This window comes from Rhinoderma darwinii (assembly GCF_050947455.1).
Source record: "Rhinoderma darwinii isolate aRhiDar2 chromosome 2 unlocalized genomic scaffold, aRhiDar2.hap1 SUPER_2_unloc_37, whole genome shotgun sequence".
Classification (NCBI taxonomy): Eukaryota; Metazoa; Chordata; class Amphibia; order Anura; family Rhinodermatidae; genus Rhinoderma; species Rhinoderma darwinii.
In genome coordinates this window covers 116,101-142,488 of record NW_027461704.1, presented here as the reverse complement: position 1 = coordinate 142,488, position 26,388 = coordinate 116,101, and the positions used below count along the sequence as shown (strand labels likewise).

At 44.0% G+C, this 26,388-nt stretch overlaps 1 protein-coding gene across 1 annotated transcript in view; it reads right to left on the bottom strand.

The window, feature by feature from the left end:
- U2AF1 (U2 small nuclear RNA auxiliary factor 1) overlaps positions 1-22,259 on the bottom strand; it is a 34,977-nt gene extending 12,718 nt beyond the window's left edge. Inside the window, exons 1-2 of the mRNA XM_075847261.1 lie at positions 22,120-22,259; positions 12,483-12,570 (exon numbers count right to left, since the gene is read on the bottom strand). Coding sequence (XP_075703376.1) covers positions 12,483-12,570; positions 22,120-22,163 — 132 coding nt within the window. The 5' untranslated portion in view covers positions 22,164-22,259. The remainder of the gene's footprint in view (positions 1-12,482; positions 12,571-22,119) is intronic.
- Between the last annotated feature and the right edge of the window lie 4,129 nt (positions 22,260-26,388).

Sequence of the window (26,388 nt, the reverse complement as noted above, 5' to 3'; positions counted from 1 at the left end):
TACCCTGATGTACTCCTCACATATTACATATACCCTGATGTACTCCTCACATATTACATATACCCTGATGTACTCCTCACATATTACATATATCCTGATGTACTCCTCACATATTACATATATCCTGATGTACTCCTCACATATTACATATATCCTGATGTGCTCCTCACATATTACATATACCCTGATGTACTCCTCACATATTACATATACCCTGATGTACTCCTCACATATTACATATACCCTGATGTACTCCTCACATATTACATATATCCTGATGTACCCCTCACATATTACATATATCCTGATGTACTCCTCACATATTACATATATCCTGATGTACTCCTCACATATTACATATACCCTGATGTACTCCTCACATATTACATATACCCTGATGTACTCCTCACATATTACATATATCCTGATGTACTCCTCACATATTACATATTCCCTGATGTACTCCTCACATATTACATATATCCTGATGTACTCCTCACATATTACATATTCCCTGATGTACTCCTCACATATTACATATATCCTGATGTACTCCTCACATATTACATATACCCTGATGTACTCCTCACATATTACATATACCCTGATGTACTCCTCACATATTACATATACCCTGATGTACTCCTCACATATTACATGTACCCTGATGTACTCCTCACATATTACATATACCCTGATGTACTCCTCACATATTACATATATCCTGATGTACTCCTCACATATTACATATACCCTGATGTACTCCTCACATATTACATATATCCTGATGTACTCCTCACATATTACATATACCCTGATGTACTCCTCACATATTACATATACCCTGATGTACTCCTCACATATTACATATACCCTGATGTACTCCTCACATATTACATATATCCTGATGTACTCCTCACATATTACATATACCCTGATGTACTCCTCACATATTACATATATCCTGATGTACTCCTCACATATTACATATATCCTGATGTACTCCTCACATATTACATATACCCTGATGTACTCCTCACATATTACATATATCCTGATGTATCCCCACATATTACATATATCCTGATTTACTCCTCACATATTACATATACCCTGATGTACTCCTCACATATTACATATATCCTGATGTACTCCTCACATATTACATATACCCTGATGTACTCCTCACATATTACATATACCCTGATGTGCTCCTCACATATATCCTGATGTACTCCTCACATATTACATATATCCTGATGTACTCCTCACATATTACATATACCCTGATGTACTCCTCACATATTACATATACCCTGATGTACTCCTCACATATTACATATTCCCTGATGTACTCCTCACATATTACATATATCCTGATGTACCCCTCACATATTACATATATCCTGATGTACTCCTCACATATTACATATATCCTGATGTACTCCTCACATATTACATATTCCCTGATGTACTCCTCACATATTACATATATCCTGATGTACCCCTCACATATTACATATATCCTGATGTACTCCTCACATATTACATATATCCTGATGTACTCCTCACATATTACATATATCCTGATGTACTCCTCACATATTACATATACCCTGATGTACTCCTCACATATTACATATACCCTGATGTACTCCTCACATATTACATATATCCTGATGTCCTCCTCACATATTACATATACACTGATGTACTCCTCACATATTACATATACCCTGATGTACTCCTCACATATTACATATATCCTGATGTACTCCTCACATATTACATATACCCTGATGTACTCCTCACATATTACATATATCCTGATGTACTCCTCACACATTACATATACCCTGATGTACTCCTCACATATTACATATATCCTGATGTACCCCTCACATATTACATATATCCTGATGTACTCCTCACATATTACATATATCCTGATGTACTCCTCACATATTACATATATCCTGATGTACTCCTCACATATTACATATACCCTGATGTACTCCTCACATATTACATATACCCTGATGTACTCCTCACATATTACATATATCCTGATGTACTCCTCACATATTACATATATCCTGATGTACTCCTCACATATTACATATACCCTGATGTACTCCTCACATATTACATATATCCTGATGTACTCCTCACATATTACATATACCCTGATGTACTCCTCACATATTACATATACCGTGATGTACTCCTCACATATTACATATACCCTGATGTACTCCTCACATATTACATATATCCTGATGTACTCCTCACATATTACATATATCCTGATGTACTCCTCACATATTACATGTATCCTGATGTACTCCTCACATATTACATATATCCTGATGTACTCCTCACATATTACATATATCCTGATGTACTCCTCACATATTACATGTATCCTGATGTACTCCTCACATATTACATATATCCTGATGTACTCCTCACATATTACATATACCCTGATGTACTCCTCACATATTACATATATCCTGATGTACTCCTCACATATTACATATACCCTGATGTACTCCTCACATATTACATATACCCTGATGTACTCCTCACATATTACATATATCCTGATGTACTCCTCACATATTACATATATCCTGATGTACTCCTCACATATTACATGTACCCTGATGTACTCCTCACATATTACATATATCCTGATGTACTCCTCACATATTACATATACCCTGATGTACTCCTCACATATTACATATACCCTGATGTATTCCTCACAGATTACATATACCCTGATGTACTCCTCACATATTACATATACCCTGATGTACTCCTCACATATTACATATACCCTGATGTACTCCTCACATATTACATATATCCTGATGTACTCCTCACATATTACATATATCCTGATGTACTCCTCACATATTACATATATCCTGATGTGCTCCTCACATATTACACATATCCTGATGTACTCCTCACATATTACACATACCCTGATGTGCTCCTCACATATTACATATACCCTGATGTACTCCTCACATATTACATATACACTGATGTACTCCTCACATATTACATATACCCTGATGTACTCCTCACATATTACATATACCCTGATGTACTCCTCACATATTACATATACCCTGATGTACTCCTCACATATTACATATACCCTGATGTACTCCTCACATATTACATATACCCTGATGTACTCCTCACATATTACATATACCCTGATGTACTCCTCACATATTACATATATCCTGATGTACTCCTCACATATTACATATATCCTGATGTACTCCTCACATATTACATATATCCTGATGTACTCCTCACATATTACATATACCCTGATGTACTCCTCACATATTACATATATCCTGATGTACTCCTCACATATTACATATACCCTGATGTACTCCTCACATATTACATATACCCTGATGTACTCCTCACATATTACATATACCCTGATGTACTCCTCACATATTACATATACCCTGATGTACTCCTCACATATTACATATACCCTGATGTACTCCTCACATATTACATATACCCTGATGTGCTCCTCACATATTACATATATCCTGATGTACTCCTCACATATTACATATATCCTGATGTACTCCTCACATATTACATATACCCTGATGTACTCCTCACATATTACATATATCCTGATGTACTCCTCACATATTACATATACCCTGATGTGCTCCTCACATATTACATATATCCTGATGTACTCCTCACATATTACATATATCCTGATGTACTCCTCACAGATTACATATACCCTGATGTACTCCTCACATATTACATATACCCTGATGTACTCCTCACATATTACATATACCCTGATGTACTCCTCACATATTACATATACCCTGATGTACTCCTCACATATTATATATGCTCCCAACATTATAAACTGAAATACCAGAAAAACCCCAAACAGAACGATTACCAAGAAAAATCCGCGCTCCATCCCTTCTGAGCCCTGCAGCGTGCCCAAACACGAGTTTACTACTACATATATGACATTTTATACCCGGGAGAACCCGCTCAACATTGACTGAGGTATTTGTCTTCAGTGGCATAAACTGGGCACAACATATTGTGCATTAAAATGGCATACCAGTGGAAAATTCAAATTTTCACTTTGCACCATCCACTGCGTATTAACCCCTTCGCGCACCATGACTTAATAGCACGTCGTGGTGCGGGGGGGGGGGGGGGGGTTATATATGGAGCGGGTCCCGCACCATGTTTCAAGTGTCAACTGTGTATTACAGCTGACACTAGGGACTAACGGACAGGAACAGTGATCGCACTGGTACAGGAGCCTGTAAAAATGACATTATACTGCAATGTGTACATCAGTATTGCAGTGTATTGTACCAGCGATCTAATGATCGCTGGTTCAAGTGCCCTAGGTGGACAAATAAAATGTGTAAAAATAAAAAAGTTAATAAAGTTAATATATTTAACCCCTTCCCTCCACAGCCATTTTTCGGATTTTCACTTTTGTTTTTTCCTCCCCACCTTCCAAAGTCCATAACTTTAATTTTCCATCAATATTGGCGTATGAGAGCTTGTTTTTTGCGGCACGAGTTGTAGATTTTCACAGCACCATTTTTTTGTACCATATAATGTAGTGGGAAACGAGAAAAAATATATATGTGGAGTGGAATAGGAAAAAAACAGAGATTCCTCAATATTTTGTGTGGATTTGTTTTTACGGCGTTCACCGTACGGTAAAAACGGAATGTTAACTTTATTCTGCGGGTCGATACGATTACAGCGATACCAAATTTATATCGCTTTCTTTATGTTTTACTACTTTTACAAGGAAAAAACGGATTGTTTCAAATAAAATGAGTTGTCGCCACATTCTGAGAGCCAGAACTTTTATTTTTCTGTAGATTTAGCGGTAGGAGGGCTTATTGCGGGGCGAGCTGCCGTTTATATTGGCACCATTTTGGGGTACGTGAGACTTTGTGATCACTTTTTATTTCATTTTTTGTGGGAGAAAAAGGGACCAAAAAACAGCAATTCTGATGTTTTTAATATTTAATGGCGTTCACCGTGCGGACTAAATAATGTCACATTGTAATAGTTCAGACTGTTACGGACGCGGCGATACCAGTTGTGTTTGCTTTTTATTTTTTTTACATTGTGCTTGAGGGAAAAGGGCAGGGCTATTGCAGTATATCGTGATCCTGACAGACTCCTACGAAGCCCTGCCGGAGGCTTCATCAGGCCCCCAGGCTGTCATGCCAACCAACGGCACCTCCCGATCTCACCACCGGGAGGGGGGCCGTTGGGACGTTACAGGGGGTCGCCCCCCCTTTTTTTAGTCATTTAAATGCCGCGATCGCTATTGAACGGATTAAACAAGTGGGATCGCGCTCGTTACCCGGAAGTGTCGGCTATAACTCACAGCCGACACACTCGCTCTATGGAGCGGGCTCATACATATTCGGCGGATGTCGGGAAGGGATTATAGGCAAAAAAACAACCTTTCCCATTTTTCCTCTAAAGTAATGTAAAAAATAAACAGAATTGGTGTCGCTGCGTCCGTAGAAGTCCGAACTATTACAATATACCATTATTTAAACAAAACCGCTCATTTTTTGTCACCTTAGCGATTAAAATTTTTTAATAAAAAGTGATCAAAAAGTACCAATAAAAACGACAGCTCGTTCCGCAAAAAATAAGCCCTCACACCGCCGAAACGACCAAACAATAAGAGGAGGTTACGGCTCTCGGAATGCGGTGAAACAAAATGTTGTTGTTTTTTTTAACAAATAGTTTTTACTTAAAATACATATATATATAAAAAAAACCTATGTAAATTTGGTGTCACCGTCTCCCAAGTTGTCAATTTTACCGCACGGTGAAAGCCGTAAAAACGAAACCCAAAAAACAATGGAGGAATCGCAGCTTTTTCCAATTTCAGCCGCCGGCAAAGAATGTTATTTTCAGTTTCCCAGAACATTATATGGCACTTTAAATGGTGTCACCAGAAACTACAGGCGTAACGCGAGGCGTAAAACGCCTGAATTAGGTCTGAAAATAGGTCGTGCGCACAAAGCCTTATAGCTCTTGGAAAGCGGGGAGGGAGAAACTAAAATGAAAAAAGCAAAAAATGGATCAGTCCTAAAAGGGTTAATTACTTTCTAATGAAAAACCACTTATGAGCACACGCGGGGCATCGCCGCACTCGGGAGAAACTGCTTTACAAATGTTCTCCTTCATTTTCACGGCCTAATTCGAACATATTCTGCAAAAGACCCGTGGGGTATAAATGCTCACTATACCCCTAGACAGATTCCTTAAGTGGTGTCGTTTCCCAAATGGGGTCACTTTTGAGGTGTTTCCACTATTTTGGTCGCTCAGTTTCTTTGCAAATGCGACACGGCACCGAAAACCATTTCAGCTAAATTTGAGCTCCAAAAGCCAAATAGCGCTCCTTCCCTTCTGAGCCCCGCTGTGGGTCCAAACAGCAGTTTATTGCCAAATATGGGGTATTGCTGTAAGCGGGAGAAATTGCTTTACAAGTTTTGCGGCGCTTTTTGTAACAATGTAATTGTTTTTTATATTTTTTCACAAAAAAAAGGAGATTTTCATTTTCACAGACAAACTCCAATAAATATAGCAAAAGACCTGCGGGGTCAAGATGCTCACTGTACCCCTAGAAAAATTCCTTGAGGTGTGTAGTTTCCAAAACCACTTTTGGGGAGATTCCACTGTTTTGGCCCCACAAGACGTCTCCTAACCTGACATGGTGCCTAAAATATATTCTAAAAAAAAGAGGCCCCAAAATCCTCAGCTGCTCCTTTGCTTCTGAGGCCGCTGTTTCAGTCCATGACCGCACTAGGGCCACATGTGGGATATTTCTAAAAACTGCAGAATCCGGGCAATAAGTATTGAGTTGCGTTTCTCTGGTAAAATCTTCTGTGTTACAAAAAAAATATGTATTACAAATGAATTTCGGCAAAAAAAATAAAAATGTATACATTTCCCGTCTACTTCGCTTTATTTCCTGTGAAACGTCTAAAGGGTTAAGAAACTTTCTGAATGCTGTTTTGAATACTTTGAGGGGTCTAGTTTTTAAATTGGGGTGATTTATGGGGACTTTCTAATATATAAGGCCCTCAAAGCCACGTCAGAACTGAACTTGTCCCTGTTTGAAATTTACTTGAAAATGTGAGAAATTTCTGCTAAAGTTCTGAGCCTCGTAACGTCCTAGAAAAATAAAAGGGTGTTCAAAAAACGATGCAAACATAAAGTAGACATATGGGGGATGTGGAATAGTAACTATTGTGTGGTTTTAGGCTTCATTCACACGAACGTAAAACCCCCCGTAATTACGAGCCCACAGACTTCTATTGGCCACAGGTACCTGCCCATTTGCTTATAGGAAGGTGCCCGTGCCGTTGAAAAATATGGAGCACGTCCTATTTCAGGCCGTAATTACGGCACGAGCAGGCCCATAGAGGTCTATGGGGCTCCCGTAATTACGGGAGCGTTGCTAGGCGACGTCAGGGGATAGTCACTGTCCAGGGGGCTGAAAGAGTTAACCGATCGGCAGTAACTCAGCACCCGGGACAGCGACTACCGCTGGAGTGACTACTATTAAAAGTTAACTTACCTGCTTCATCCTCCAGTCCGGCCTCCCAGGATGACGTTACATCCCATGTGACCGCTGCAGCCAATCACAGGCCAATCAAAGGCTGCAGCGGTCACATGGACTGCCACGTCATCCAGGGAGGTCGGACTGGATGTCAAGAGGGGGACGCGTCACCAAGACAACGGCCGGGTAAGTATGAACTTCTTTTACTTTCAATCGCGGCGGAAACTCTGCCCGAAAAGGCTGCCCCTTCTCCCTTTCCAGAACTGATAGAGAGAAGGGGCTGCCGATTAGTGCAGAGAAAACGGGTCCGTAAATACGGGTGGAATACTGGTGACAAAATATTTACTCCAGTATTTACGGGGGAAAAAATACGTTGGTGTGCATGAGGCCTTACTATGTGTTTTATAAACAGATACATTAAAGAGGCTCTGTCACCAGATTTTGCACCCCTATCTGCTATTGCTTGTGATCGGCGCTGCAATGTAGATTACAGTAACGTTTTTATTTTTTAAAAACGAGCATTTTTGGCCAAGTTATGACCATTTTCGTATTTATGCAAATGAGGCTTGCAAAAGTACAACTGGGCGTGTTTAAAAGTAAAAGTCCAAGTGGGCGTGTATTATGTGTGTTACATCGGGGCGTGTATTATGTGCGTACACCGGGGCGTGTATTATGTGCGTACATCGGGGCGTGTATTATGTGTGTAACATCGGGGCGTGTATTATGTGTGTACATCGGGGCGTGTATTATGTGTGTTACATCTGGGCGTGTATTATGTGCGTACATCGGGGCGTGTATTATGTGCGTACATCGGGGCGTGTATTATGTGCGTACATCGGGGCGTGTATTATGTGCGTACATCGGGGTGTGTATTATGTGTGTACATCGGGGCGTGTATTATGTGTGTACATCGGGGCGTGTATTGTGTGTGTACATCGGGGCGTGTATTATGTGCGTACATCGGGGCGTGTATTATGTGCGTACATCGGGGCGTGTATTATGTGCGTACATCGGGGCGTGTATTATGTGCGTACATCGGGGCGTGTATTATGTGCGTACATCGGGGTGTGTATTATGTGCGTACATCGGGGCGTGTATTATGTGCGTACATCGGGGCGTGTATTATGTGCGTACATCGGGGCGTGTATTATGTGCGTACATCGGGGCGTGTATTATGTGCGTACATCGGGGCGTGTATTATGTGCGTACATCGGGGCGTGTATTATGTGCGTACATCGGGGCGTGTATTATGTGTGTACATCGGGGCGTGTATTATGTGTGTACATCGGGGCGTGTATTATGTGTGTACATCGGGGCGTGTATTATGTGTGTACATCGGGGCGTGTATTATGTGTTACATCGGGGCGTGTATTATGTGCGTACATCGGGGCGTGTATTATGTGCGTACATCGGGGCGTGTATTATGTGTGTACATCGGGGCGTGTATTATGTGTGTACATCGGGGCGTGTATTATGTGTGTACATCGGGGCGTGTATTATGTGTGTTACATCGGGGCGTGTATTATGTGTGTACATCGGGGCGTGTATTATGTGCGTACATCGGGGCGTGTATTATGTGTGTAACATCGGGGCGTGTATTATGTGTGTACATCGGGGCGTGTATTATGTGTGTACATCGGGGCGTGTATTATGTGTGTACATCGGGGCGTGTATTATGTGTGTACATCGGGGCGTGTATTGTGTGTTACATCGGGGCGTGTATTGTGTGTTACATCGGGGCGTGTATTATGTGCGTACACCGGGGCGTGTATTATGTGCGTACATCGGGGCGTGTATTATGTGTGTTACATCGGGGCGTGTATTATGTGCGTACATCTGGGCGTGTATTATGTGCGTACATCGGGGCGTGTATTGTGTGTGTACATCGGGGCGTGTATTATGTGTGTACATCGGGGCGTGTATTATGTGTGTACATCGGGGCGTGTATTATGTGCGTACATCGGGGCGTGTATTGTGTGTGTACATCGGGGCGTGTATTATGTGTGTACATCGGGGCGTGTATTATGTGCGTACATCGGGGCGTGTATTGTGTGTTACATCGGGGCGTGTATTATGTGTGTTACATCGGGGCGTGTATTATGTGTGTACATCGGGGCGTGTATTATGTGTTACATCGGGGCGTGTATTATGTGTTACATCGGGGCGTGTATTATGTGTGTACATCGGGGCGTGTATTATGTGCGTACATCGGGGCGTGTATTATGTGTGTACATCGGGGCGTGTATTATGTGTGTACATCGGGGCGTGTATTATGTGTGTACATCTGGGCGTGTATTATGTGTGTACATCGGGGCGTGTATTATGTGTGTACATCGGGGCGTGTATTATGTGTGTACATCGGGCGTGTATTATGTGTGTACATCGGGGCGTGTATTATGTGTGTACATCGGGGCGTGTATTATGTGTGTACATCGGGCGTGTATTATGTGTGTACATCGGGGCGTGTATTATGTGTGTACATCGGGGCGTGTATTATGTGTGTACATCGGGCGTGTATTATGTGCGTACATCGGGGCGTGTATTATGTGCGTACATCGGGCGTGTATTATGTGTGTACATCGGGGCGTGTATTATGTGTGTTACATCTGGGCGTGTATTATGTGTGTACATCGGGGCGTGTATTATGTGTGTACATCGGGGCGTGTATTATGTGTGTACATCGGGGCGTGTATTATGTGTGTACATCGGGGCGTGTATTATGTGTGTACATCTGGGCGTGTATTATGTGTGTACATCGGGGCGTGTATTATGTGTGTACATCGGGGCATGTATTATGTGTGTACATCGGGGCGTGTATTATGTGCGTACATCGGGGCGTGTATTGTGTGTGTACATCGGGGCGTGTATTATGTGCGTACATCGGGGCGTGTTTACTACTTTTACTAGCTGGGCGTTCTGATGAGAAGTATCATCCACTTCTCTTCACAACGCCCAGCTTCTGGCAGTGCAGATACAGCGTGTTCTCCAGAGATCACGCTGTGTCGTCACTCACAGGTCCTGCATCGTGTCGGCACCAGAGGCTACAGTTGATTCTGCAGCAGCATCAGCATTCGCAGGTAAGTAGCTACATCGACTTACCTGCAAACGCCGATGCTGCTGCAGAATCATCTGTAGCCTCTGGTGCCGACACGATGCAGGACCTGTGAGTGACGACACAGCGTGATCTCTGGAGAACACGCTGTATCTGCACTGCCAGAAGCTGGGCGTTGTGAAGAGAAGAGGATGACACTTCTATACACAACGCCCAGCTAGTAAAAGTATTAAACACGCCCCGATGTACGCACATAATACACACCCAGATGTACGCACATAATACACGCCCAGTTGTACGCACATAATACACGCCCAGTTGTACTTTTGCAAGCCTCATTTGCATAAATACGAAAACGGTCATAACTTGGCCAAAAATGCTCGTTTTTTTAAACTAAAAACGTTACTGTAATCTACATTGCAGCGCCGATCACAGGCAATAGCAGATAGGGGCTGCAAAATCTGGTGACAGAGCCTCTTTAAATATTAGAAAAAACATAATTTTTGCAAACTTTCCTTCAATTTTGGTGATTTTCACAAATAAGCGATGAATTTATTGACCAAATTTCTCCACTAACATAAAGTACAATATGTCACGAGAAAATCTCTGAATCGCTTGGATAGGCAAAAGCCTTTTAGAGTTATTACCACATAAAACGACATGTCAGATTTGAAAAAAATGGGGCTGGTCTTGAAGGCCAAAATGAGCTCGGTCCTGAAAGGGTTAAGTACCATTAATGACCGTATGAGTGGTCATTTAGGGGTTAATATTTCTTGCCGTTGTGACGATCCAAGGGACATTCAAAAAATAGCCTTCTGGTACAATCCCTCATAGTACAGAAGAAGAGTGCCATCCGACCGACCTGCTGCCCATCACCTCTAGACCGCTCTACAGGATGATCATTTACCATGTGGCTGATGGGAGGTGTTCTCTCCATCCAGAGCAGTGTCCTGACATCTACAGACGACACCCAGCACGTGGCTCCCGCACTCACACAGAACCAGCCGCGGCGGCGAATCACACACAGAAGCAGCCGCGGCGGCGAACCACACACAGAACCAGTCGCCGTGGCGAACCACACACAGAAGCAGCCGCGGCGGCGAACCACACACAGAAGCAGCCGCCGCGGCGAACCACACACAGAAGCAGCCGCCGCCGCGAACCACACACAGAAGCAGCCGCCGCGGCGGCGAACCACACACAGAAGCAGCCGCCGCGGCGGCGAACCACACACAGAAGCAGCCGCCGCCGCGAACCACACACAGAACCAGCAGCAGCGGAGAACCACACACAGAACCAGCCGCCGCGGCGAATCACACACAGAACCAGCCACCGCGGCGAATCACACACAGAACCAGCCGCCGCGGCGAATCACACACAGAACCAGCCGCCGCGGCGTATCACACACAGAACCAGCCGCCGCGGCGAATCACACACAGAACCAGCCGCCGCGGCGAATCACACACAGAACCAGCCGCCACGACGAATCACACACAATCTCTTAGGTTCGACCTGTTACAGGTGACATTACTTTTTGACCGAGCATTTCCCCTACAGGGATCAGGGGGAGCACGGCTTCATTACACTTTTAGGAACAGAACTGTTAGGAGGGGTCGGGAAGAAGGACAAAGCTCAGCTCTGGTAGACAAACCCCACGCTTCTAGGGCAGGACATGGGTGCGGCGCGTTCCTGAGGGCGCTCTCCACCCTGCGGGCATCTTTATTATATTATAATATGGATGACACCCTAGAACATACAGACCATGACGGGGGGCACACATACCTGACTGAACGTGGGCTTGTTGTGGAGTCGTGAACATCGGTCTCCATGGCGACACGCCCCAATCTTAAAGTAAAAGGAGCAGTTAACCCTGAGGAGAAAACAGGTCCCTGTTATAAACACAAACTAAAAACTACACTAAGGGGCAAGCTCATCACCGAGGGTCAATAGCCACAAGACCCCCAGCGAGTCACCAGGACAAGCCGCACCTGTAAGACAGCTCACTAAGACAACCGCAGATCACCCCCTCCTCACCTGTAATACTGACACAACCGCCACCTCACCTGTAATACCGACACAACCCCCACCTCACCTGTAACACCAACACAACCCCCTCCTCACCTGTAATACCAACACAACCCCCACCTCACCTGTAATAATGACACAACCCCCACCTCACCTGTAATACCGACACAACCCCACCTCACCTGTAATACCGACACAACCCCACCTCACCTGTAACACCGACACAACCCCCACCTCACCTGTAACACCGACACAACCCCCACCTCACCTGTAATACTGACACAACCCCCACCTCACCTGTAATACTGACACAACCGCCACCTCACCTGTAATACTGACACAACCCCCACCTAACCTGTAATACCGACACAACCCCCTCCTCACCTGTAATACCGACACAACCCCCACCTCACCTGTAATACCGACACAACCCCCACCTCACCTGTAACACCGACACAACCCCCACCTCACCTGTAATACTGACACAACCCCCACCTCACCTGTAATACTGACACAACCGCCACCTCACCTGTAATACCGACACAACCCCCACCTCACCTGTAATACCAACACTGACACAACCCCCACCTCACCTGTAACACCGACACAACCCCCTCCTCACCTGTAATACTGACACAACCGCCACCTCACCTGTAATACCGACACAACCCCCACCTCACCTGTAATACCAACACTGACACAACCCCCTCCTCACCTGTAATACTGACACAACCCCCACCTCACCTGTAATACTGACACAACCCCCACCTCACCTGTAATACTGACACAACCCCCTCCTCACCTGTAATACTGACACAATCCCCACCTCACCTGTAATACCAACACTGACACAACCCCCACCTCACCTGTAATACTGACACAACCCCCTCCTCACCTGTAATACTGACACAATCCCCACCTCACCTGAAATACCAACACCAACACAACCCCCACCTCACCTGTAATACTGACACAACCCCCTCCTCACCTGTAATACTGACACAACCCCCACCTCACCTGTAATACCGACACAACCCCCACCTCACCTGTAATACCGACACAACCCCCACCTCACCTGTAATACCGACACAACCCCCTCCTCACCTGTAACACTGACACAACCCCCACCTCACCTGTAATACTGACACAATCCCCACCTCACCTGAAATACCAACACCAACACAACCCCCACCTCACCTGTAATACTGACACAACCCCCTCCTCACCTGTAATACTGACACAATCCCCACCTCACCTGTAATACCGACACAACCCCCACCTCACCTGTAATACCAACACTGACACAACCCCCACCTCACCTGTAACACCGACACAACCCCCACCTCACCTGTAATACCGACACAACCCCCTCCTCACCTGTAATACTGACACAACCGCCACCTCACCTGTAATACCGACACAACCCCCACCTCACCTGTAATACCAACTCTGACACAACCCCCACCTCACCTGTAATACTGACACAACCCCCTCCTCACCTGTAATACTGACACAATCCCCACCTCACCTGAAATACCAACACCAACACAACCCCCACCTCACCTGTAATACTGACACAACCCCCTCCTCACCTGTAATACTGACACAATCTCCACCTCACCTGTAATACCGACACAACCCCCACCTCACCTGTAATACCAACACTGACACAACCCCCACCTCACCTGTAACACCGACACAACCCCCTCCTCACCTGTAATACTGACACAACCGCCACCTCACCTGTAATACCGACACAACCCCCACCTCACCTGTAATACCAACACTGACACAACCCCCACCTCACCTGTAATACTGACACAACCCCCTCCTCACCTGTAATACTGACACAATCCCCACCTCACCTGAAATACCAACACCAACACAACCCCCACCTCACCTGTAATACTGACACAACCCCCTCCTCACCTGTAATACTGACACAATCCCCACCTCACCTGTAATACTGACACAACCCCCACCTCACCTGTAATACCGACACAACCCCCACCTCACCTGTAATACCGACACAACCCCCACCTCACCTGTAATACCAACACTGACACAACCCCCACCTCACCTGTAATACCGACACAACCCCCACCTCACCTGTAATACCAACACTGACACAACCCCCACCTCACCTGTAATACTGACACAACCCCCTCCTCACCTGTAATACTGACACAATCCCCACCTCACCTGAAATACCAACACTGACACAACCCCCTCCTCACCTGTAATACTGACACAACCCCCTCCTCACCTGTAATACTGACACAATCCCCACCTCACCTGTAATACCAACACAACCCCCACCTAACCTGTAATACTGACACAACCCCCACCTCACCTGTAATACCGACACAACCCCCTCCTCACCTGTAATACCGACACAACCCCCTCCTCACCTGTAATACCGACACAACCCCCTCCTCACCTGTAATACTGACACAACCCCCTCCTCACCTGTAATACCAACACAACCCCCACCTCACCTGTAATACTGACACAACCCCCACCTCACCTGTAATACTGACACAACCCCCACCTCACCTGTAATACCGACACAACCCCCACCTCACCTGTAATACCGACACAACCCCCACCTCACCTGTAATACTGACACAACCCCCACCTCACCTGTAATACCGACACAACCCCCACCTCACCTGTAATACTGACACAACCCCCACCTCACCTGTAATACCGACACAACCCCCACCTCACCTGTAATACCAACACTGACACAACCCCCACCTCACCTGTAATACCAACACTGACACAACCCCCTCCTCACCTGTAATACTGACACAACCCCCTCCTCACCTGTAATACTGACACAACCCCCTCCTCACCTGTAATACTGACACAACCCCCTCCTCACCTGTAATACTGACACAACCCCCACCTCACCTGTAATACTGACACAACCCCCACCTCACCTGTAATACTGACACAACCCCCACCTCACCTGTAATACCGACACAACCCCCACCTCACCTGTAATACCGACACAACCCCCACCTCACCTGTAATACCGACACAACCCCCACCTCACCTGTAATACCAACACAACCCCCACCTCACCTGTAATACCGACACAACTCCCACCTCACCTGTAATACCAACACAACCCCCACCTCACCTGTAATACTGACACAACCCCCACCTCACCTGTAATACCAACACTGACACAACCCCCTCCTCACCTGTAATACCAACACAACCCCCTCCTCACCTGTAATACCAACACAACCCCCTCCTCACCTGTAATACCAACACAACCCCCACCTCACCTGTAATACCAACACAACCCCCTCCTCACCTGTAATACCGACACAACCCCCTCCTCACCTGTAATACCGACACAACCCCCTCCTCACCTGTAATACCGACACAACCCCACCTCACCTGTAATACCGACACAACCCCACCTCACCTATAATACCAACACTGACACAACCCCCTCACCTGTAATACTGACACAACCCCCACCTCACCTGTAATACTGACACAACCCCCACCTCACCTGTAATACCAACACAACCCCCACCTCACCTGTAATACCGACACAACCCCCACCTCACCTGTAATACCAACACTGACACAACCCCCACCTCACCTGTAATACCAACACTGACACAACCCCCTCCTCACCTGTAATACTGACACAACCCCCTCCTCACCTGTAATACTGACACAACCCCCTCCTCACCTGTAATACTGACACAACCCCCACCTCACCTGTAATACTGACACAACCCCCACCTCACCTGTAATACTGACACAACCCCCACCTCACCTGTAATACCGACACAACCCCCACCTCACCTGTAATACCGACACAACCCCCACCTCACCTGTAATACCGACACAACCCCCACCTCACCTGTAATACCAAGATTGACACAACCCCCACCTCACCTGTAATACCGACACAACCCCCTCCTCACCTGCAATACTGACACAACCCCCTCCTCACCTGTAATACTGACACAACCCCCTCCTCACCTGTAATACCGACACAACCCCCACCTCACCTGTAATACCGACACAACCCCCACCTCACCTGTAATACTGACACAACCCCCTCTTCACCAGTAATACTGACACAACCCCCTCCTCACCTGTAATACTGACACAACCCCCACCTCACCTGTAATACTGACACAACCCCCTCCTCACCTGTAATACCGACACAACCCCCTCCTCACCTGTAATACCGACACAACCCCCACCTCACCTGTAATACCAACACCAACACAACCCCCACCTCACCTGTAATACTGACACAACCCCCTCCTCACGTGTAATACCGACACAACCCCCACCTCACCTGTAATACTGACACAACCCCCACCTCACCTGTAATACCGACACAACCCCCACCTCACCTGTAATACCGACACAACCCCCACCTCACCTGTAATACCGACACAACCCCCTCCTCACGTGTAATACCGACACAACCCCCACCTCACCTGTAATACTGACACAACCCCCTCCTCACCTGTAATACCGACACAACCCCCTCCTCACCTGTAATACTGACACAACCCCCACCTCACCTGTAATACTGACACAACCCCCACCTCACCTGTAATACTGACACAACCCCCACCTCACCTGTAATACTGACACAACCCCCTCCTCACCTGTAATACTGACACAACCCCCTCCTCACCTGTAATACCGACACAACCCCCACCTCACCTGTAATACTGACACAACCCCCACCTCACGTGTAATACTGACACAACCCCCTCCTCACCTGTAATACTGACACAACCCCCTCCTCACCTGTAATACCGACACAACCCCCACCTCACCTGTAATACTGACACAACCCCCTCCTCACGTGTAATACCGACACAACCCCCACCTCACCTGTAATACTAAGAGAACCACAAAACCGACCTCTAATACTAGGAGAGCGCCACCATGTGACCTCCACAGATAATAAAATAAACTAGATCAGACGGGATCAGATCACATCTCATCCTGGAGACCAGCGACAAACACAAAAACACCACGTCTACAAGACCACCCCTAATACCCGAGTCCATCATAGACCCCAACAGAGAGACAAGACAGCACCAACAGCCTCCGCTCCCAGGTGTCACTCATTATAAACCCCAGCATCCTCTACTCCCCGGGTATCACTCACTATAACCCCCAGCATCCTCCACTCCCCGGGTATCACTCACTATAACCCCCAGTATCCTCTACTCCCCGGGTATCACTCACTATAACCCCCAGCATCCTCTACTCCCCGGGTATCACTCACTATAAGCCCCAGCATCCTCTACTCCCCGGGTATCACTCACTATAACCCCCAGCATCCTCTACTCCCCGGGTATCACTCACTATAACCCCCAGTATCCTCTACTCCCCGGGTATCACTCACTATAAGCCCCAGCATCCTCTACTCCCCGGGTATCACTCACTATAACCCCCAGCATCCTCTACTCCCCGGGTATCACTCACTATAACCCCCAGCATCCTCTACTCCCCGGGTATCACTCACTATAACCCCCAGCATCCTCTACTCCCCGGGTATCACTCACTATAAGCCCCAGCATCCTCTACTCCCCGGGTATCACTCACTATAACCCCCAGCAACCTCTACTCCACGGGTATTACTCACTATAACCCCCAGCATCCTCCACTCCCCGGGTATCACTCACTATAACCCCCAGCATCCTCTACTCCCCGGGTATCACTCACTATAACCCCAGCATCCTCTACTCCCTGGGTATCACTCACTATAACCCCCAGTATCCTCTACTCCCCGGGTATAACTCACTATAAGCCCCAGCATCCTCCACTCCCCGGGTATCACTCACTATAACCCCCAGCATCCTCTACTCCCCGGGTATCACTCACTATAACCCCCAGCATCCTCCACTCCCCGGGTATCACTCACTATAACCCCCAGCATCCTCTACACCCCGGGTGTCACTCACTATAACCCCCAGTATCCTCTACTCCCCGGGTATCACTCACTATAACCCCCAGCATCCTCTACTCCCCGGGTATCACTCACTATAACTCCCAGAATCCTCTACTCCCCGGGTATCACTCACTATAACCCCCAGCATCCTCTACTCCCCGGGTATCACTCACTATAAGCCCCAGCATCCTCTACTCCCCGGGTATCACTCACTATAACCCCCAGCAACCTCTACTCCACGGGTATTACTCACTATAACCCCCAGCATCCTCCACTCCCCGGGTATCACTCACTATAACCCCCAGCATCCTCCACTCCCCGGGTATCACTCACTATAACCCCAGCATCCTCTACTCCCTGGGTATCACTCACTATAACCCCCAGTATCCTCTACTCCCCGGGTATAACTCACTATAAGCCCCAGCATCCTCCACTCCCCGGGTATCACTCACTATAACCCCCAGCATCCTCTACTCCCCGGGTATCACTCACTATAACCCCCAGCATCCTCCACTCCCCGGGTATCACTCACTATAACCCCCAGCATCCTCTACACCCCGGGTGTCACTCACTATAACCCCCAGTATCCTCTACTCCCCGGGTATCACTCACTATAACCCCCAGCATCCTCTACTCCCCGGGTATCACTCACTATAACCCCCAGTATCCTCTACTCCCCGGGTATCACTCACTATAAGCCCCAGCATCCTCTACTCCCCGGGTATCACTCACTATAACCCCCAGCATCCTCTACTCCCCGGGTATTACTCACTATAACCCCCAGCATCCTCTACTCCCCGGGAAATTACTCACTATAACCCCCAGCATCCTCTACTCCCCGGGTATTACTCACTATAACCCCCAGCATCCTCTACTCCCCGGGTATCACTCACTATAAGCCCCAGCATCCTCTACTCCCCGGGTATCACTCACTATAACCCCCAGCATCCTCTACTCCACGGGTATTACTCACTATAACCCCCAGCATCCTCTACTCCCCGGGTATCACTCACTATAACCCCCAGCATCCTCTACTCCCAGGGTATCACTCACTATAACCCCCAGCATCCTCTACTCCCAGGGTATCACTCACTATAACCCCCAGCATCCTCTACTCCCCGGGTATTACTCACTATAACCCCCAGCATCCTCCACTCCCCGGGTATCACTCACTATAACCCCCAGCATCCTCCACTCCCCGGGTATCACTCACTATAACCCCCAGCATCCTCTACTCCCAGGGTATCACTCACTATAACCCCCAGCATCCTCTACTCCCCGGGTATTACTCACTATAACCCCCAGCATCCTCCACTCCCCGGGTATCACTCACTATAACCCCCAGCATCCTCCACTCCCCGGGTATCACTCACTATAACCCCCAGCATCCTCCACTCCCCGGGTATCACTCACTATAAGCCCCAGCATCCTCTACTCCCCGGGTATCACTCACTATAACTCCCAGCATCCTCTACTCCCCGGGTATCACTCACTATAACCCCCAGCATCCTCTACTCCCCGGGTATCACTCACTATAACCCCCAGCATCCTCCACTCCCCGGGTATTACTCACTATAACCCCCAGCATCCTCCACTCCCCGGGTATTACTCACTATAACCCCCATCATCCTCTACTCCCCGGGTATTACGCACTATAACCCCCAGTATCCTCTACTCCCCGGGTATCACTCACTATAACCCCCAGCATCCTCTACTCCCCGGGTATTACGCACTATAACCCCCAGTATCCTCTACTCCCCGGGTATCACTCACTATAACCCCCAGCATCCTCCACTCCCCGGGTATCACTCACTATAACCCCCAGCATCCTCTACTCCCCGGGAAATTACTCACTATAACCCCCAGCATCCTCTACTCCCCGGGTATTACGCACTATAACCCCCAGTATCCTCTACTCCCCGGGTATCACTCACTATAACCCCCAGCATCCTCTACTCCCCAGGTATTACGCACTATAACCCCCAGTATCCTCTACTCCCCGGGTATCACTCACTATAACCCCCAGCATCCTCCACTCCCCAGGTATCACTCACTATAACCCCCAGCATCCTCTACTCCCCGGGTATCACTCACTATAAGCCCCAGTATCCTCTACTCCCCGGGTATCACTCACTATAACCCCCAGCATCCTCCACTCCCCGGGTATCACTCACTATAACCCCCAGCATCCTCTACTCCCCGGGTATCACTCACTATAACCCCCAGCATCCTCTACTCCCCGGGTATCACTCACTATAACCCCCAGCATCCTCTACTCCCCGGGTATCACTCACTATAACCCCCAGCATCCTCTACTCCCCGGGTATCACTCACTATAACCCCCAGCATCCTCCACTCCCCGGGTATCACTCACTATAACCCCCAGCATCCTCTACTCCCCGGGTATCACTCACTATAACCCCCAGCATCCTCTACTCCCCGGGTATCACTCACTATAAGCCCCAGCATCCTCCACTCCCCGGGTATCACTTACTACAACCTCCAGCATCCTCTACTCCCCGGGTATCACTCACTATAACCCCCAGCATCCTCCACTCCCCGGGTATCACTCACTATAAGCCCCAGTATCCTCTACTCCCCGGGTATCACTCACTATAACCCCCAGCATCCTCCACCCCCCAGGTATCACTCACTATAACCCCCAGCATCCTCTACTCCCCGGGTATCACTCACTATAACCCCCAGCATCCTCTACTCCCCGGGTATCACTTACTATAACCCCCAGCATCCTCTACTCCCCGGGTATCACTTACTATAACCCCCAGCATCCTCCACTCCCCGGGTATCACTCACTATAACCCCCAGTATCCTCTACTCCCCGGGTATCACTCACTATAAGCCCCAGTATCCTCTACTCCCCGGGTATCACTCACTATAACCCCCAGCATCCTCCACTCCCCGGGTATCACTCACTATAACCCCCAGCATCCTCTACTCCCCGGGTATCACTCACTATAACCCCCAGCATCCTCTACTCCCTGGGTATCACTCACTATAAGCCCCAGCATCCTCTACTCCCCGGGTATCACTCACTATAACCCCCAGCATCCTCCACTCCCCGGGTATCACTTACTACAACCTCCAGCATCCTCTACTCCCCGGGTATCACTCACTATAAGCCCCAGCATCCTCTACTCCCCGGGTATCACTCACTATAAGCCCCAGCATCCTCCACTCCCCGGGTATCACTTACTACAACCTCCAGCATCCTCTACTCTCGTGTGTCACTTACTACAACCCCCAGCATCCTCTACTATCCATGTATCACTCACTATAACCCCCAGCATCCAACACTCCCGGGTACCACTCACTATAACTCCCAGCATCCTCCGACCCCCCTCATGTTTTCTCGCCCCGGACCCTCTCTATACTTCTCCCCGGTGATTCCACTCTTCCCGCCACCCCCATGTTTCTCACTTGTCCTTTTCGGTGCCGAAAATGGACGCCAGATACTCCGCCATGTTTTCTCCCGGTGCCCGCGCTCCCCACACGTCACTACGTAGCGACGCTCAGCATCATCAGTAAGCGCCGCGGGAGGCGTGGCCTCATCACCAAGGAAACCGAAGCCGGGACCACGATGTGACGTCACCAGTTATAACAGGGCGGCCGGAAGACAAAGAAAGTGATGAGACCGAAACCGGAGGAGAAATGATAATATAGAAATAATCCTTATATACAATACATCACCTCATATATACAATACATTACCTCATATATATACAATACATTACCTCATATACAATACATTACCTCATATATACAATACATTACCTCATACACAATACATTACCTCATATATACAATACATTACCTCATATATACAATACATTACCTCATATATACAATACATTACCTCATATATACAATACATTACCTCATATATACAATACATTACCTCATATATACAATACATTACCTCATATATACAATACATTACCTCATATATACAATACATTACCTCATATATATACAATACATTACCTCATATACAATACATTACCTCATATATACAATACATTACCTCATATACAATACATTACCTCATATACAATACATTACCTCATATATACAATACATTACCTCATATATACAATACATTACCTCATATATACAATACATTACCTCATATATACAATACATTACCTCATATATACAATACATTACCTCATATATACAATACATTACCTCATATACACAATACATTACCTCATATATACTATACATTACCTCATATATACAATACATTACCTCATATATACAATACATTACCTCATATATACAATACATTACCTCATATATACAATACATTACCTCATATACAATACATTACCTCATATATACAATACATTACCTCATATATACAATACATTACCTCATATACAATACATTACCTCATATATACAATACATTACCTCATATATACAATACATTACCTCATATATACAATACATTACCTCATATATACAATACATTACCTCATATACAATACATTACCTCATATATACAATACATTACCTCATATATACAATACATTACCTCATATATACAATACATTACCTCATATACAATACATTACCTCATATACAATACATTACCTCATATATACAATACATTACCTCATATATACAATACATTACCTCATATACACAATACATTACCTCATATATACAATACATTACCTCATATATACAATACATTACCTCATATACAATACATTACCTCATATATACAATACATTACCTCATATACAATACATTACCTCATATACAATACATTACCTCATATACAATACATTACCTCATATATATAATACATTACCTCATATATACAATACATTACCTCATATATACAATACATTACCTCATATATACAATACATTACCTCATATATACAATACATTACCTCATATATATACAATACATTACCTCATATACACAATACATTACCTCATATACAATACATTACCTCATATACAATACATTACCTCATATATACAATACATCACCTCATATATATACAATACATTACCTCATATATACAATACATTACCTCATATATACAATACATTACCTCATATATACAATACATTACCTCATATACACAATACATTACCTCATATATACAATACATTACCTCATATATACAATACATTACCTCATATACACAATACATTACCTCATATACAATACATTACCTCATATACAATACATTACCTCATATACAATACATTACCTCATATATACAATACATTACCTCATATATACAATACATTACCTCATATATATAATACATTACCTCATATATACAATACATTACCTCATATACAATACATTACCTCATATATACAATACATTACCTCATATATATAATACATTACCTCATATATATAATACATTACCTCATATATACAATACATTACCTCATATATACAATACATTACCTCATATATACAATACATTACCTCATATATACAATACATTACCTCATATATACAATACATTACCTCATATATACAATACATTACCTCATATATACAATACATTACCTCATATACAATACATTACCTCATATATACAATACATTACCTCATATACACAATACATGTACCTCATATATACAATACATTACCTCATATATATAATACATTACCTCATATATACAATACATTACCTCATATATACAATACATTACCTCATATATACAATACATTACCTCATATATACAATACATTACCTCATATACAATTACATTACCTCATATACAATACATTACCTCATATATACAATACATTACCTCATATATACAATACATTACCTCATATACAATACATTACCTCATATATACAATACATTACCTCATATATACAATACATTACCTCATATATATAATACATTACCTCATATATACAATACATTACCTCATATACAATACATTACCTCATATATACAATACATTACCTCATATATACAATACATTACCTCATATACACAATACATTACCTCATATACACAATACATTACCTCATATACAATACATTACCTCATATATACAATACATTACCTCATATATACAATACATTACCTCATATATACAATACATTACCTCATATATACAATACATTACCTCATATATACAATACATTACCTCATATATACAATACATTACCTCATATATACAATACATTACCTCATATATATAATACATTACCTCATATACAATACATTACCTCATATACAATACATTACCTCATATATACAATACATTACCTCATATATACAATACATTACCTCATATATACAATACATTACCTCATATATATAATACATTACCTCATATATACAATACATTACCTCATATATACAATACATTACCTCATATATACAATACATTACCTCATATATACAATACATTACCTCATATACAATACATTACCTCATATATACAATACATTACCTCATATATACAATACATTACCTCATATATACAATACATTACCTCATATATACAATACATTACCTCATATATACAATACATTACCTCATATATATAATACATTACCTCATATATACAATACATTACCTCATATATACAATACATTACCTCATATATACAATACATTACCTCATATATACAATACATTACCTCATATACAATACATTACCTCATATATACAATACATTACCTCATATATTACATTACATTACCTCATATACAATACATTACCTCATATATACAATACATTACCTCATATACAATACATTACCTCATATATACAATACATTACCTCATATATACAATACATTACCTCATATATACAATACATTACCTCATATATACAATACATTACCTCATATATACAATACATTACCTCATATATATAATACATTACCTCATATATACAATACATTACCTCATATACACAATACATTACCTCATATATACAATACATTACCTCATATATACAATACATTACCTCATATACAATACATCACCTCATATATACAATACATTACCTCATATATACAATACATTACCTCATATACAATACATTACCTCATATATACAATACATTACCTCATATATACAATACATTACCTCATATATACAATACATTACCTCATATATATACAATACATTACCTCATATATACAATACATTACCTCATATATACAATACATTACCTCATATATACAATACATTACCTCATATATACAATACATTACCTCATATATACAATACATTACCTCATATATACAATACATTACCTCATATATACAATACATTACCTCATATACAATACATTACCTCATATATACAATACATTACCTCATATATATACAATACATTACCCTCATATATACAATACATTACCTCATATACACAATACATTACCTCATATACAATACATTACCTCATATATACAATACATTACCTCATATATACAATACATTACCTCATATATACAATACATTACCTCATATATACAATACATTACCTCATATACAATACATTACCTCATATATACAATACATTACCTCATATATATACAATACATTACCTCATATATATACAATACATTACCTCATATATACAATACATTACCTCATATATACAATACATTACCTCATATATACAATACATTACCTCATATACAATACATTACCTCATATATACAATACATTACCT